We start from the raw sequence: 14,670 nt of genomic DNA, 5'->3' as shown, positions 1-14,670 counted from the left end.
AATCACTAGACCACTCTGCCAACCTCAGAACTGCCCAACTTTAGACTAACATTAAATGTGAAAAATAAATCCTCAGTGTTTAAGCCCTCTTTAGTTGAACATTCTGTTACCCCAAACTAAAAGCATTCTAATGGATACCCAGACACACTGACTTCCTATACACAAAGAAGCAGCGTCTGAGGGAACCTTGGGCTTTCTGGACAGGGGAGAAGGAAGGTCGGCTGACATACGAAATTCTTCCTAGGCGCTTCTCCTTCAGTAAGGCATAAGGCGGCTAAGGTAAGCTAAGCTTCGCAAGGCAGCTAAGAGTACAATAGAGTCATTTTTCCCCTGGGGCTGGGTTCTAAAGTTAGTTTCTGAGTTAAATATGTACATGCTGTAACTTCCCTGTTGTTAGAAAAAAGAAGCAGCAGAAAATATTCCTTTCTTCACTGAACTGCTAGACCTGAGGAAGCAGGGGTAGACTATGTCAAGATAAAAGTCTTATGGAATTCTGCACTGGAGTATTGCCCTCCCAGGGAGTCCTCTAAGCATGTGAAATCAACAGTGCTTCAAGGAGGTAAAGAGATTAAAAGAAATCAATGTTATGCTCTGTTTCATTCAGTTAAAGAAAATAAAAACCCAGAGATAAAGGTTCTAAAGGAAACGTTATTGGGTAAAATAAATAAGGAAACAGACAAATGGAGAGTTTGGACAGTGTAAGTACTTGCATATTTAATTTAGAGTAGGGAACAAACTCAAAAGTAATCTATGTCCAAACAAGCAAACAAACAAATAAAGCACAGCAATTGATCAGAAAAGATCAAAGAAGCATTAAAAAGAAATCTGCTTTAAAATAGTAAAATACATTGCTGTCCACTGCTAGTTCACCAAAAATGAGAGCTATCCAACAACATATACACAATTGCAATTTTTTGATGTATACATTAAATATGGGCTCAAAGAGCTTCAGTTTGCGGGAGACTTTTAATGTTATACTCTGCAATTAAGTCTTTATCATCATTTATTTCATTTAATCCACAAACATGTGTACCCTTGTATGCTGAGCATTCCACTAGATACTTTGAAGAATCTTAAGATAGCTCTCAAGGAGCCCTCAATTTTGAGGATAACACATAAAAAGAAAAAAAGATTTTGTTATATCATGGTGTAAACAAAGTATAAACCATGGCTGCACAGCAAGAAGAAAGCAGCTATAACTTACCAAGCATTATTATGTAAGGGTCTTTACTCACTTGTAAACAAAGTTATTGTTTAATATTACATTTAATTGAATCTAGGACACCAGTGATTGTAGGATGCATCGTTACTGCATGTACCACTAAGAAAGAAAAAATCATGACAACTGTAACTGTAAGAGCGTAAGACGCTTCCTGATTTCAGAGATGTTAAAACATACCTCTAAGTGTACCACTTAGAAGATTTAATTACTTTAAATGCTTACATGAGAAAAACAAAAAATTAAAAATTATTGATCAGACTTTCCATTTTTAAAAGACAGAAAAAGAAGATATTAAACCCAAAGCAAGAAGATGAGGGAATAATAAATATAAGAGCAGAACTTGATGAAATATAAAACTGAAAAAACACAGAGAAAATTCAATGAAACTAGATGCTGACTCTTTGAAATATCAATAAAATTTGTGAATTTCTAGCAAGGCTAAAAAACATGACAAAAAAATGATTGAAAGGATGGGCTCACATCTATAATCCCAGCACTTTGAGAGGCTAAAATGGGAGGACTGCGTAAGCCCAGGAGTTTGAGACCAGCCTGGGAAACATAGTAAGACCCTGTCTCTATGAAAAAATTTAAAAAATTAGCCAGGCATGGTGGTTTATGTCTGTAGTTCCAGCTACTCAGGGGGCTGAGGTAGGAGGATTGCTTGAACCTAGAAGGTTGAAGCTGCAGTGAGCCATCATCATGTCAATGCACTTCAACCTGGGCAACAGAAGAAGGCCCTGTCTCAAAAAAAAAAAAAAAAAAAAAAAAGAGTGAAAGATAGGGAATCACTATAGGGCCTAGAGACATTAAATTATATTAAATGAATAATAACTATTAAAAATAACTGTATGCCAATATTTGTGGTAATTTAAATAAAATAAACATATTCCTTGAATAAAATATTTTCATAATGAAAATAAAAAGAAATTGATACTGACTTCATAGCTACTGAAAAACTGAATCTGTAATTAAAACTTTCCCAAAGGGAAAACTACAGACTCTGCCAACTTTACAGAATTTATTAAATATTTGAATTTTATCAAATATTTAAGAAAGAAATGATGTTAGTACTACCTAAGTTCTTCCAATAAACAAAGGAGGGAACACTCACTATCTTATTTAATGAGGTCAGCATTCTCCTCATACTAAAACCAAATAAAGACAATGCAAGAAAAGAAAACTAAAGAACATCCCTTATGATCACAGAAGTAAAAATATTTACCAAAAACACAGCAACTTACAAAAATAATGATCAAGTGGGATTATCCTAAGATACAAGGTTGGTTTAAAAGTTGGTAATCAATCAATGTAATTCACCACAGTAACAACAAAAAGGAGAAAAATATTATTATTTCAACAAATGCAGAAGAAATGAAGAAATTCAATATCCATTAACAATAAATACTCCCAACAAGTTAGAAATAGAAAAAAACTTCCTCAGTGTAATAAAGGGTACCTATTAAAAATCTATCTCTAACATCATTCATAATATAACACAACTGCATGCTTTCCTCTGAAGATTAGAAACAGGGCATAGATGTTCATTCTCACCACTTTCATTCAACATTTTACTGGTGATAACTAGCCAATGCAACACACAAGAAAATAAAATATAAAGCATACAGATTAGAAGAGAAGAAGTAAAACTGTTTTTATTCATAGATCATATAATCATTACAGGACAATCCTAAGCAATCTACAAAAAAGCTACTAGCACTAATAAATTAATTTAGCAAGGTCACAAGCTATAAGGTAAATACACAAAAATCAATTGCATTTCTAGTTCTGTATGGAAAATGAATTTTAAAATATCATTTACAATAATATCAAAAAACATAAAATAGTGAAAATTTTAACAAAATATGTATAAGACCTATAGCTAGAAAAATACAAAATATTGCTGAGAAAAATTACATAAGAGCTAACTAAGTGGAAGCCTCAATAGAGAAAAAGAAGAACAGAATTTGAAGTACCACCTAGCCAGTGATAAGTTTAACAATTTTTCCCCCTTTGATTCCTTGACTTGGAGGGAAAACTTGGAAACAGGCATCGGCACAGAGAGAAGTTCAAAAATCCTCTAGTTCAGGCTTGGGGAGAATGAAAAGGATCTCTGGTAGTGACAGGGCTGCAGTGGAGAGCCCAAAGGTACTAAAACTTCTGAGGCAGGGGAAATTTCCTCACCAATGGTGATGTAAATACGCCTGGCTTGGCTCTGGACATGGGTGCCATCAGAGAAAGCACATGGCAGAGCACAGTAAATAAAAACCCATCTTTCAGGCTAGAAGGCTAAAAAGGGAAGCCATGGGAAACTAAAAACAGGGGAGAGGAGCTCAGAAAAGCAGCTCCATAAAGTTGTTTCTGATTTTCTGGCTCACTCCCAAGCTGTCTATGCATGGATTTCATCCTAAACATCACACCAAAGAGGCTGAGAACTGAACTGAGGAACAGACCACCATCCAAGTCTCAGACTGGCCACTAGGTGGCACGCATATGGGACAGATCTGAATAGCACCGCAAAGGCATTAACAACAAAACCGACATTAAAACAACACTCATAAAAGGCTGGTTGGAACTTTAAGCCTGAACTGAAATTGGTAAATTGCCCGCTAACACAAAAATACTAACATTCTCCACAGGATTCAAACAAGACTCAGAGTCTTATAACATAATAATAAAATTTTCTAGAATACAGTACAAGTACCCGGCACACAAAGAACCAGAACGAAAAAAAAAATCTTAACCTTGTATGGAAAAGGGAATCAGCAGACGTCAATATCAAGACAATGTGGATATTGAAATTACCTACTTAAGGCTATGTCAGATATTATAAAAATGCTCTAAGTAAGGGTGAACACTCCTAAAATGAAAAGACAAAAAAAGTCTTACAGAAAAAGATATAGAGAAGGACCAAATAAAAATTTTCAAAGTGAAAAACACAATTACCAAAAACACTAGAAAAACAAAAGCAAACAATAAATCCCCCAAACTTCACAGGATAGGCTCCAGACCAGAATGGAGATCATAGAGCAGCAGTTCTCAACCTTTTTGGCACCAGAAACCGGTTTCATGGAAGACAATTTTTCCATGGGTGGGAATGAGGGGGAAGGATAATTTCTGGATGAAACTGTTGCACCTCAGATAGGCCAGCAGGCACTATATAGACTCTCATAAGGAGCAGGCAGCCTAGATCCCTCACATGCATAGTTCACAATAGGGTTCATGTTCCTAGGAGAATCTAATGCCGCCGCTGATCTGACAGGAGGCGGAGCTCAGGCAGTAATTCTCATGCTCACTACCTCCCCCTACAACCTCCGGCTCATCTGCTGTGTGGCCTGGTTCCTAACAGTCTGGAGACTGGTTTGGTTTGGAGGTTGGGGACCCTGTCATAGAGGAAAGAGTCAATGAATTTGACAAATAAATAAGACACTATTTGTGTCATTGGAGATTCAGAAAGAGGAGAGAAAGAGGAAAGTTCAGAAAAAATGTGTAAAGAAATAATGGCTAACAATGTCTTAAATTTGGCAAAAGATATAAAACTACAGATTTAGGAACCTCAGAGAACCCCAAATAGGATAAACACAAACATCATAACCAAACTGCTGAAAACTAAAGACAGAAGGAAAATATTGAAACCACTCAGAGGAAAAATAACACATTACTTAGAGGGGAACAATCTATTCAAGTGACAGAGAATTTCTCAACAGAAAGAATGGAGGCCAGAGTGAAATGGGACAACCACTTTAACTAGCATGTACAAATACCTCTTACAACTAAACAAGAAGACTGACAACATCTCCCTCTCAAAAAAAGGGAAAAAATTTGAACAGTTAAACAAATGTCCAAATATCACATGAAAATTTGCTCAATGTGAAATGATGTTCCTGACACAAGCTAAAACCATAATAAAACACTATTGTATACCCTTTGAAATAACGACTGACAACACCAAGGACTAGCAATTATGTGGAAGAATTGTAACTCTCATACATTGCTGGTGAAAATGTAAAATGGTACAACTTCGGAAAACACTACATTTAGCTCTTAGTATTGATAAAATGTGGTGAATTAAGTCTATCTTCTAAGATAGGTGTCAACAAACTACAGCTCACAAGTCAAATGTTGCCCATAGACTGTTTTAGCATGGCCTGTGAGCTAAGAATGGTTTTTATATTTTTAAAGAGTTGTAAAAAAAAATATGCTTCAGACACCGTACATGATTTGAAAACCTTAAAAAAATATTTACTCTCTGGCTCTTTAAGGAAAAAGTTTACTAACCATTTTTGAAAGTCAGTGGCTTTCAAACTTTTAAACTTTTGGACCATAAACTGCAGACAGAAATACATTATACCCCAAACCAACAGCTGGTCGGTCAGTCTGTCTGTTTATCTATCTATGTATCTACAACCGAAATAAAAGTTTCCAAAATTAGTAGCCCTTATTACCACTTACATTGTACCCTTCCTTTCTTTTCCCTTCCCTTCCTTATCCTATCCTATGCCATTCTTTAAAAAAAAAAAATACTGGTCACAACATACTAAATTATTTTAACAAACAATTACTAAAGAGGCTCAACCCATCATTTGAAAAACACTAACAATATTGAAACCAACTTAAAGAAAGTTGCATTTAAAACCAACTTAAATACATTGAAAACATGTATTCTTTTACCTAGAATAGTCTCTGTTTGCGAGCCAGTTAGTAATGCAATGCTGATTTATTTTCTTTATAACCTTTGTCTCCAGCTCAACCTTTGTCTCTTCTGTTTCTCTACCCTTTACAAAATCCCTCTTTTAAAAATCTCTGTTCATTGATTTTTCTTTTGTATTCTCCTGTTTTCTTAATCCTATTTCTGACACATTTAACAGACAGACTCCATACAGAGACTGTGGTAGATAACCCCAGTCTCTCAGGTCTACGCATATTAGGGTTTGGTTAAGTTTCTGAATGCTCCTTTTGGAATATGCTTGTACAACAAGAATTTTCTTTACTTGTTTGAGAGAAGTTACTGTGAAGGTTTTATTTCTAATGATGTGTTGTAATAAAATGGTATCCTAGTGCAGTCATGAAAAAATAAATAACCTCCCAATTCATTCTCTTGCTGAAAGTAGAGAGGACAACATTCAGGGTTCCATCTCTGTATACAATGTTTAATTGAATCAACCTAAATGACCATCAATGGTAGACTAGATAAAGAAAATGTGGCACATATACACCACAGAATACAATGCAGCCATGAAAAAGAATGAGATCATGTCCTTTGCAGCAACATGGATGGAGCTAGAGGCCATTATCCTTAGCAAACTAACACAGGAACAGAAAACCAAATACAACATGTTCTCACTTATAAGTGGAAGCTAAATGATGAGAACACATGGACACGTACAAGGGAACAGCACACACTAGGGCCTTTCAAGGGTAGAGGGAGAGGATCAGGAAAAATAACTAGTGGGTACTAGACTTAACACCTAGGTGATAAAATAATCCATACAACAAATTCCCATGCTACAAGTTTACCTATTTAACAAACCTGTAATTGTACTCCTGAATTTAAAAGTTAAAAAAATTTTGGTGTTCAGATACAAAGCACGAAAATCTAGACTCAATGGAAAAATTATTTTTAGTCTCTCACATCTTCACGAAACTTTCAGACATATTTTTTTAAAGAATATAGTACTCACTGGCACAAATTTATTATCACAGTGTTTATAAAATATTCAACCAAATAAATAGCTCCTAAGTATGAAACATTTTTTCTTCCTGGTAACTGACTGAAAAGAGAAAATTTGGCAAGAATAGAAAGACCAGAATTAAGCTCCTCCACAAGTATGAGCATGCTGGCCACCACAAACCCCGTCTATCCCCTCTAGATCAGTGATTCCCAGCCGACAGGGATCTTGCATCCTCTCCCAACCCCAACCAGGGAACATCTAGCAATGGATGAAGATATTTTGGTGGTCACAACTGGGAACTTACTACTGGTAGCTAGTGGATGTCACTAAACATCCTACGATGCATAGGAGAGCCCCCTGCAACAAAGAATTATCTGGCCCCAAATGTCAACGGGGCCAAGGTTAAGAAAGCATGCCTTAGCATTATAGATTTCCAGACAACTGAAGCAAAAGATGTGTTCCCATTCTTGAATTAGATATTGATATTGCCCACAAAACCTAGAATTAGAAGGGAATAAATTATGATGATATATTAACAGTTCATGTAAGGTACCTTTTGGAAGAAAACTGGATAAGGGGCAATTCAGGCAACTACTAATAAGTTCCTAGAAGGAAAACACATTTTAGACATTTTCATTTCCATCATAGCCAGTGTTAGCATGTGTAACGGGTTTTAGCTTTCCAGGCAGATAAATGATTGGAACTGAAGTCAGACTAGAATGCCTACACCAACTACAGGAGTAAATTTCCCAAGAGCTAAATGAGTTTGAGATATGAGGCTTCTGGTGACTTTAATAAGCATAGCAACTCTTATGGACACTTTTTTAAGGTGGTCACAAAGTTGAAACCGGATGTATCTCTAGAACAGCTGACGAGGCCTAGTCATTACAGAGGATATTTTTACAGTAACAGGCAAGTGGAACTATTTCAACATCAAAGTCACAATTTAGAAGAAGTATACTCACTGGCCCTCATGACAGACATACCAAAATTAGAAAAAGACACCCAAAGACACCATTACCTCTGTAAGTGGACTTGCATTACAGCATAATCTTTACTGACATGAACACATGGAAGTCTGCTTCCAAATGCAAATATAAAACCTAATTGTTCAAACTAAGTATTTTATGAATATTGTTGAGGCCAAGGTTTTTGAAAAGGCCTTTCACTGAAGGCTTAGTCAATTGGTTGAGACTCTGGCCAAACCATCCATAGATACTGCTGATTTTCATATGTGTAATTCTTGAACAGCACTATACCACTGTACATTTCTAAACATAGAAACTTCCAGAAAAAATTCCCAGGGACAAATACTAACCACCAATCTGTGATAAAAATCTCTTCATTTGCCTCTTCCATTGCATTTGCCACATCTTCAAAATATCCTTTGGCATTAACATACCTGAAAGACAAGTTTATTGTTCTTTTTTGTTATTAAAAAAGAAAAGAAACGAAACTTATCTTATGGTAAAGCAAAACATGGAAGCCACTGCCTAGAGTCTCCACATAACACACAATCATCACTGACTTTGTGTACCTGCAAAACAAGGATTGAAAATACCAAGTTTCCTCTGCTGCCTAGGAAGGGCAGTGAGTGGTAAGCAGCCTGATTTTTCTCTGCTTAGAGAACAACAAATTTATTGAGCCTCATCATCATAAGGAGCCAGATGAATTCTCCTATCCTGTTGAACTTACATACAGTTTTTCTTCTGAGACTGAAAACAAATTAGCTTCCAATCCACGGGTAGAAAAACATGCTACGCGTGACTTTATTTAAAAGAAATATCTAGCAAGTAAATGCTTTTTCCTAAATTAGGGCTAATGACTTAAATAAACCTTCCATTTGCATCATTAAAGAAATGTATGAAGTTAGCTTTAAAATTCAAACTTCAAACTCTAAAGCTAGCTAAGTTCACCATGAAAAATCTTAAAAGCAACAATTGAAAAACTAATATATAATCAGGTAGTCCTATAATTATCACAAAAAGAGAAGCCTTGTTAAGTATAATGCATAATCTTTCACAGTTTTGAAAATTGATTCCATGTGAATTTAGGACAGTGTAATATTAGATGCTAGGACTGCCTTGGCAGGCTTAGAGCAATAATAACTAACTTACCATTTAGCTAAAGCATTCTCTTGGATAGCAGCATATGACCCAAATCGATGATCTTTGAGAAAGTTGGTGCCATGTTTCTGGATGAATTCTTCTATAGCCCCTCCCCACCAGCGAGCATGTCTATAGCTGTTGCATTTTAAAATAAGTGTCCTTTAAAGAGAAAGCAGAAAGTTGAAAAGAATAGTCACTCTGTTCTATCTCATGCTCTTTTTTATTTGGTAGTATACCAAACATAAACTGAAAATTTTAGACAAAGAACATGAAGAAAGCAGGCATTTAACATTTTTTGGTAGTATTTCTAGAAATATATTCAATATAACAAAAATAAATGTTCAGGTTACTTATTCATTAACTCATGCAAACATGCATAAAGATACTTACCATAGACCTAGAGCTGCGTGCTAGGCCATGAGGAGGATAAAGAAAGAGGGGTAAGGTGAGGATCTACTTTTAAGTGTTAGAGAGCTGTTGGCTCCTGTAGAGCAGTGGTCCCCAACTTTTTTTGGCACTGGGGACAGGCTTGTGGAAGGCAATTTTTCCACAGATGATGGGGGGTAGTTTCGAGATGAAACTGTTCCACCTCAGGTCATCACGAGGTGACATGATTCTCACGAGGAGCGTGCAGCCCAGATCCCACGCCATGTGCAATCCACAATAGGGTTCGGGCTCCTGTGAGAATCTGATGCTGTGGCTGATCTGACAGGAGACTGCAACTCAGGTGGTAATGCTCCCTTGCCCACTGCTCACCTCCTGCTGTGCGGCCCAGTTCCGAATAGGCCATGGACTGGCACCCCGAGGGGGTTGGGGATCTCTGCTCTAGAGGACACTTCCCTTTATGCCCTCTAGTATCCATTCCGTCAGCTTCTGGAAATATCATCCCAATTGTGCTTCATGACAGCCATCCCTTCTCTTCAACAAAGCTAAGCAAAATTGCATATTCCATCTTCCTGGGCCCAGAAGGTGGTTCTGGCATGAATATGTTGTGCATTTTCTGTTTCATTAATCGTAGGAAAACTGTTCTTTTTTGTTTGTTTGTTTGTTTTGTTTTTTGAGACGGAGTTTTGCTCTTGTTGCCCAGGCTGGAGTGCAATGGCATGATCTCGGCTCACTGCAACCTACACCTCCGGGGTTCAAGTGATTCTCCTGTCTCAGCCTCCCAAGTAGCTGGGATTACAGGCATGCACCTCCACTCCCAGCTAATTTTGTATTTTTAGTAGAGACGGGTTTCTCCATGTTGGTCAGGCTGGTCTTGAACTCCCAAACCTCAGGTGATCTGCCTGCCTTGGCCTCCCAAAGTGCTGGGATTACAGACATGAGTCACCGTGCTGGCTTTTTTTTTTTTTTTTTTTTTTTTTTTTTGAGATGGAGTCTTCTTCTGTCACCAGGCTGGAGTGCAGTGGGGCAATCTCGGCTCATTGCAACCTCTGCCTCCTGGGTTCAAGCAGTTCTCCTGCCTCAGCCTCGCAAGTAGCTCGGACTACAGGCAAGCACCACCATGCCCGGCTAATTTTTGTATTTTTAGTAGCGGCAGGGTTTCACCATATTGGCCAGGCTGGTCTCAAACTCCTGACTTTGTGATCTGCCCACCTTGGCCTCCCAAAGTGCTGGGATTACAGGCGTGAGCTACTGCACCTGGCCAGGAAAACTGTTCTTTTGCAATAATAATCAATTAAACATATTGATATCAGAAAAAAAGGATACTCATGTACATTTGTTCATCCATTCCTATAACAAATGGACATGAGTATCCTTTCAGCCATTCCTGAGCAAATGTGAGGACTTGCTCAGGAATGCCAGGAGGGACTCTCTTGCTTCCACAGAATTTGGTGTGAGTGTGGGAGGTGGCCATCTTGCTACCACAAGGGAATCAGTCACACTCAACATGGCTGATAAGTTCTCTTTGGTATAAGCCAGTTTGCTTTAGATTTTTCTGTCACTCACAACTAAACGATCCTAAACTCGTACAGAGTTATAAATGCTAAAAAAAAAAAAAAAAAAAATTCAGAGTGGATTCCAGAAAGTTTTTTTCTTAATGCCAAGTGTCAGAATTCTGCCTACTACTAAGAGGGAAAAATAAGTTAGCCAAATTTGAAGTTTGAAGGAAAACAGAGTGTTGGAGCCAGCTGTATCCCTGCCATGTAGGCAGAAATCTACCACCATCCCAATGTAAGAAGACTATGGGTGAGGAGGGAGGTTGCTTTTTTGAGGAAATGCAATGATCCTGATGAGAAGCAGGGAAGGGGGCTGTGTTCATAGATTCTAAAAGAATTATTTATAAAGATTAACCATGTCCAAACTGCTTTCCTCAATATGTCAGAGGTAGATGCTGGCTTTTGTCTGAAAGTCATGAAGCCAGGGGGAGGCTGCTGCTGCTGGGCTGTGGAGACAGGGGAGGAGAGACATGGTGGAGCTGAGAGGAGTGAAGCATCCCCATCATGTGTGGTAAAGGAGGCACGGGTTTCTAGGGATGGAGACAAGAGGGCACAGGAGGTGCCTGGGCTTGACCCATCCTGCAAGCACTACTCCAATTGAGCTAAAAAGCCTCTGAAAAACAGTTACGAGATGACTTTACAGAAGATACAAGTAACAAGATAAGACATTATTACAGGATGTAAGTCAGAATCTAGAGGGAAAAAAAGAACTATTCCAACCATGGACATAAGAAAAGCAAAGGGAAAGAGGCAAGAAAAAAATGCTGCCTCCATAGAACCTGCAAGGCATATTAGGGAGGAATTTCAAATAAACGCAGGAAAATAAATGCCCTTCAAAAATAAGTGGGGAAATTTGGCCTTATTTGATAAAATCATGGGGGGATCTTACACCAGGAAGGAAGGTAATGAAACCTGGATGTGAATGGCCTCATTTGGCATTGACATACGAATAAGCGAGGGTGGGAAATGCAGATGAAGTGGCCAATAAAGTAAGGGACCAATGAGAACTGTGGCCAGACTTCTGTGGCTCACTGTAAAACAGGAATGTAGGAGGAAGGTGTAATGGCAGCACCATTATATTTCCAGTCACAATCTTAAATGTTCCATTCTCATAGAATATCATCAGGAAGTTCAGAATCTTTTTATACACACACACATACACACACACACACACACAAACATGTAAATTAGTAAGGGAATATGAAGCTATGTTGTGTATGTGTACAGGGAGAAATGCATATATAGTCATATACATGATGGTGAATGAACTATATAGAGACAAATGGATATATACGTATAAAGACACACATACATGATATAACTACAATCTTCCAGAAAGATCACATACACATGTATTCACTAATAAAATCTATAATAAATAAATGTACATGAGTGTCCTTTCAAGATATCTTTCTTGGCCAGGTGGGATGGCTCAGGCCTGTTATCCCAGCACTTTGGAAGGCCGAGGAGGGCAGATCACTTGAGGTCAGGAGTTCGAGACCAGCCTGGCAAACATGATGAAACTCCGTCTCTACCAAAAAATACAAAATTTAGTCGGGTGTGGCAGCGGGCGCCTGTAGTCCCAGCTGCTTGGTAGGCTGAAGTGGGAGAATTGCTTGAACCTGAAAGATGGAGGTTGCAGTGAGTGAAGGTTGCAGTAAGCAGAGATTGCGCCACTGCACTTCAGCCTGGGTGACAGAGTGAGACCCTGTCTCAGAGAAAAAGAAGGTATCTTTCTTAAAATATGTGTGTAACAATTTTTATAAATCAAATCACTCTTTTGGTGTTTTGTTAATTAAAGAATATTGATTTACAAAGTAAAGGTTTCATTTATTTTAAAAATGTGAACTATAGCTCTACTCTATCTGTTTAGTAAACTGGCAAATTGAGTAGCAATTTCTGTTAACATAGGCAAACATCTACATATGCAATTGTTTATTCTGACTCTGTTGCACACAGGATACTCTTTAAAATATATACAAGGAAAAAAGTGGTTTCATTACATTGATTGAGGATGAGCTCTAAATTACAATTTTCTAACCCTTTTTAAACTCCTTTTTTACTTAAGGTTAAGGAAAAAATTGTTTTTAAGATATTTTTGTAGAAATCTTTTTTAAATATTTGAAACTTGTACCTTGAAAGATTATCAATTCGGATTCCATATTTCGTTTCTGTCTCCTTCTTCCCCACCTTAATTTTGAATTCTTTGTCTACCAGCAGGACGAAGGCAATGGCACCGCTGTCTGGTTTCATATAGAGTAAAAAGGAATCTTTCACTATTAACCATCTGTAAGAAGGTAGTAAGTATTTTAAAAGTTGTATTGAGTAAATAAAATGAGAAGAACTAATTATTATGACAAATCTTAAGTAATCACTCTGGCAGACTGTAGACATAATTACATTTTCTACATAGGAGATTTATTTATTTTTAATCGCTATGAAACAAACAAAAAACAACAACAAAACCTTTCTATGATGTTTTTCTAAGAAACAGTGTAACAAGTAATTCACAGTAATTCATTAGCTCTTTAAACACTAATGGCAAAACCGGAGGAATGTCCCTAATATTGGCAGGTAGCACTCACAGGATGCATGATAGGAAGGGTGTTGCGGGAAGTCAGGAACCTCGAATGGAGGGACCGGCTGAAGCCATGACAGAAGAACACAAATTGTGAAGGTTTCATGGACATTTATTAGTTCCCCAAATTAATACTTTTATAATTTCTTACGCCTGTCTTTACTGCAATCTCTGAACATAAACTGTGAAAATTTCATGGACATTTATCACTTCCCCAGTCAATACTCTTGTGATTTCCTATGCCTGTCTTTACTTCAAATCTTAATCCTGTCATCTTTGTAAGCTGAGGATGTATGTTGCCTCAGGACCCTGTGATGTTTGCATTAACTACACAAATTGTTTAAACAATATAAAATCTGGGCACTTTGAAAAAAGAACAGGATAACAGCGGTGTTCAGGGAACAAGGGAGATAACCATTAGGCCTGGCTGCCTGAGAGCTGGGCGAAACAGAGCCATATTTCTCTTCTTTCAAAAGCAAATAGGAGAAATATCACTGAATTCTTTTTCTCAGCAAGGAACAGCCCTGAGAAAGAGAATGCATAGCCAGGGGTAGGTCTCTAAAATGGCTGCTCTGGGGATGTCTGTCTTTTATGGTTGCAGATAAGGGATGAAATAATCCCCGGTCTCCTGTAGCGCTCCCAGGCCTATTAGGATGAGGAAATTCCCACCTAAGTAAATTTTAGTCAGACCAGTTGTCTGCTCTCAAACCCTGTCTTCTGATACGATGTTATCAATGACAATGTGTGCCTGAAACTTCATTAGCAATTTTAATTTTGCCCCAGTCCTGTGATCGTGCCCTGACTCCATTTGTCTTGTAATATTTTATTACCTTGTGAAGCATGTAGTCTCTGTGACCCACACCCTATTCATACACTCCCTCTCCTTTGAAAATCACTAATAAAAACTTGCTGGTTTTGCAGCTTAGGGGGCATCACTGAACCTGCTGATATGTGATGTCTCCCCCAGATACCCGGCTTTAAAATTTCTCTCTTTTGTACTCTTTCCCTTTATTTCTCAGACCGGTCAACACTTAGGGAAATAGAAAAGAACCTATGTGAAATAATGTTGAATTATCGGGGGTGGGTTCCCCCAATAGAAGGGCAAGACCAAGGAGATGGAATCCATTTACAGTGAATGCAAATGGTAACTTCA

General features: G+C 37.8%; 1 protein-coding gene across 1 annotated transcript in view; it reads right to left on the bottom strand.

Moving 5' to 3' along the window:
- PLD1 (phospholipase D1) overlaps positions 1-14,670 on the bottom strand; it is a 167,113-nt gene that overhangs the window by 97,352 nt on the left and 55,091 nt on the right. Inside the window, exons 9-11 of the mRNA XM_025377614.1 lie at positions 13,074-13,226; positions 9,009-9,158; positions 8,210-8,293 (exon numbers count right to left, since the gene is read on the bottom strand). Of these exons, the coding sequence (XP_025233399.1) occupies positions 8,210-8,293; positions 9,009-9,158; positions 13,074-13,226 (387 nt within the window). The remainder of the gene's footprint in view (positions 1-8,209; positions 8,294-9,008; positions 9,159-13,073; positions 13,227-14,670) is intronic.

The sequence above is a fragment of the Theropithecus gelada genome, chromosome 2 (genome assembly GCF_003255815.1).
Source record: "Theropithecus gelada isolate Dixy chromosome 2, Tgel_1.0, whole genome shotgun sequence".
Classification (NCBI taxonomy): Eukaryota; Metazoa; Chordata; class Mammalia; order Primates; family Cercopithecidae; genus Theropithecus; species Theropithecus gelada.
The sequence above is the reverse complement of the archived record's forward strand: the minus strand, read 5'-3'. Positions and strand labels throughout refer to the sequence as shown.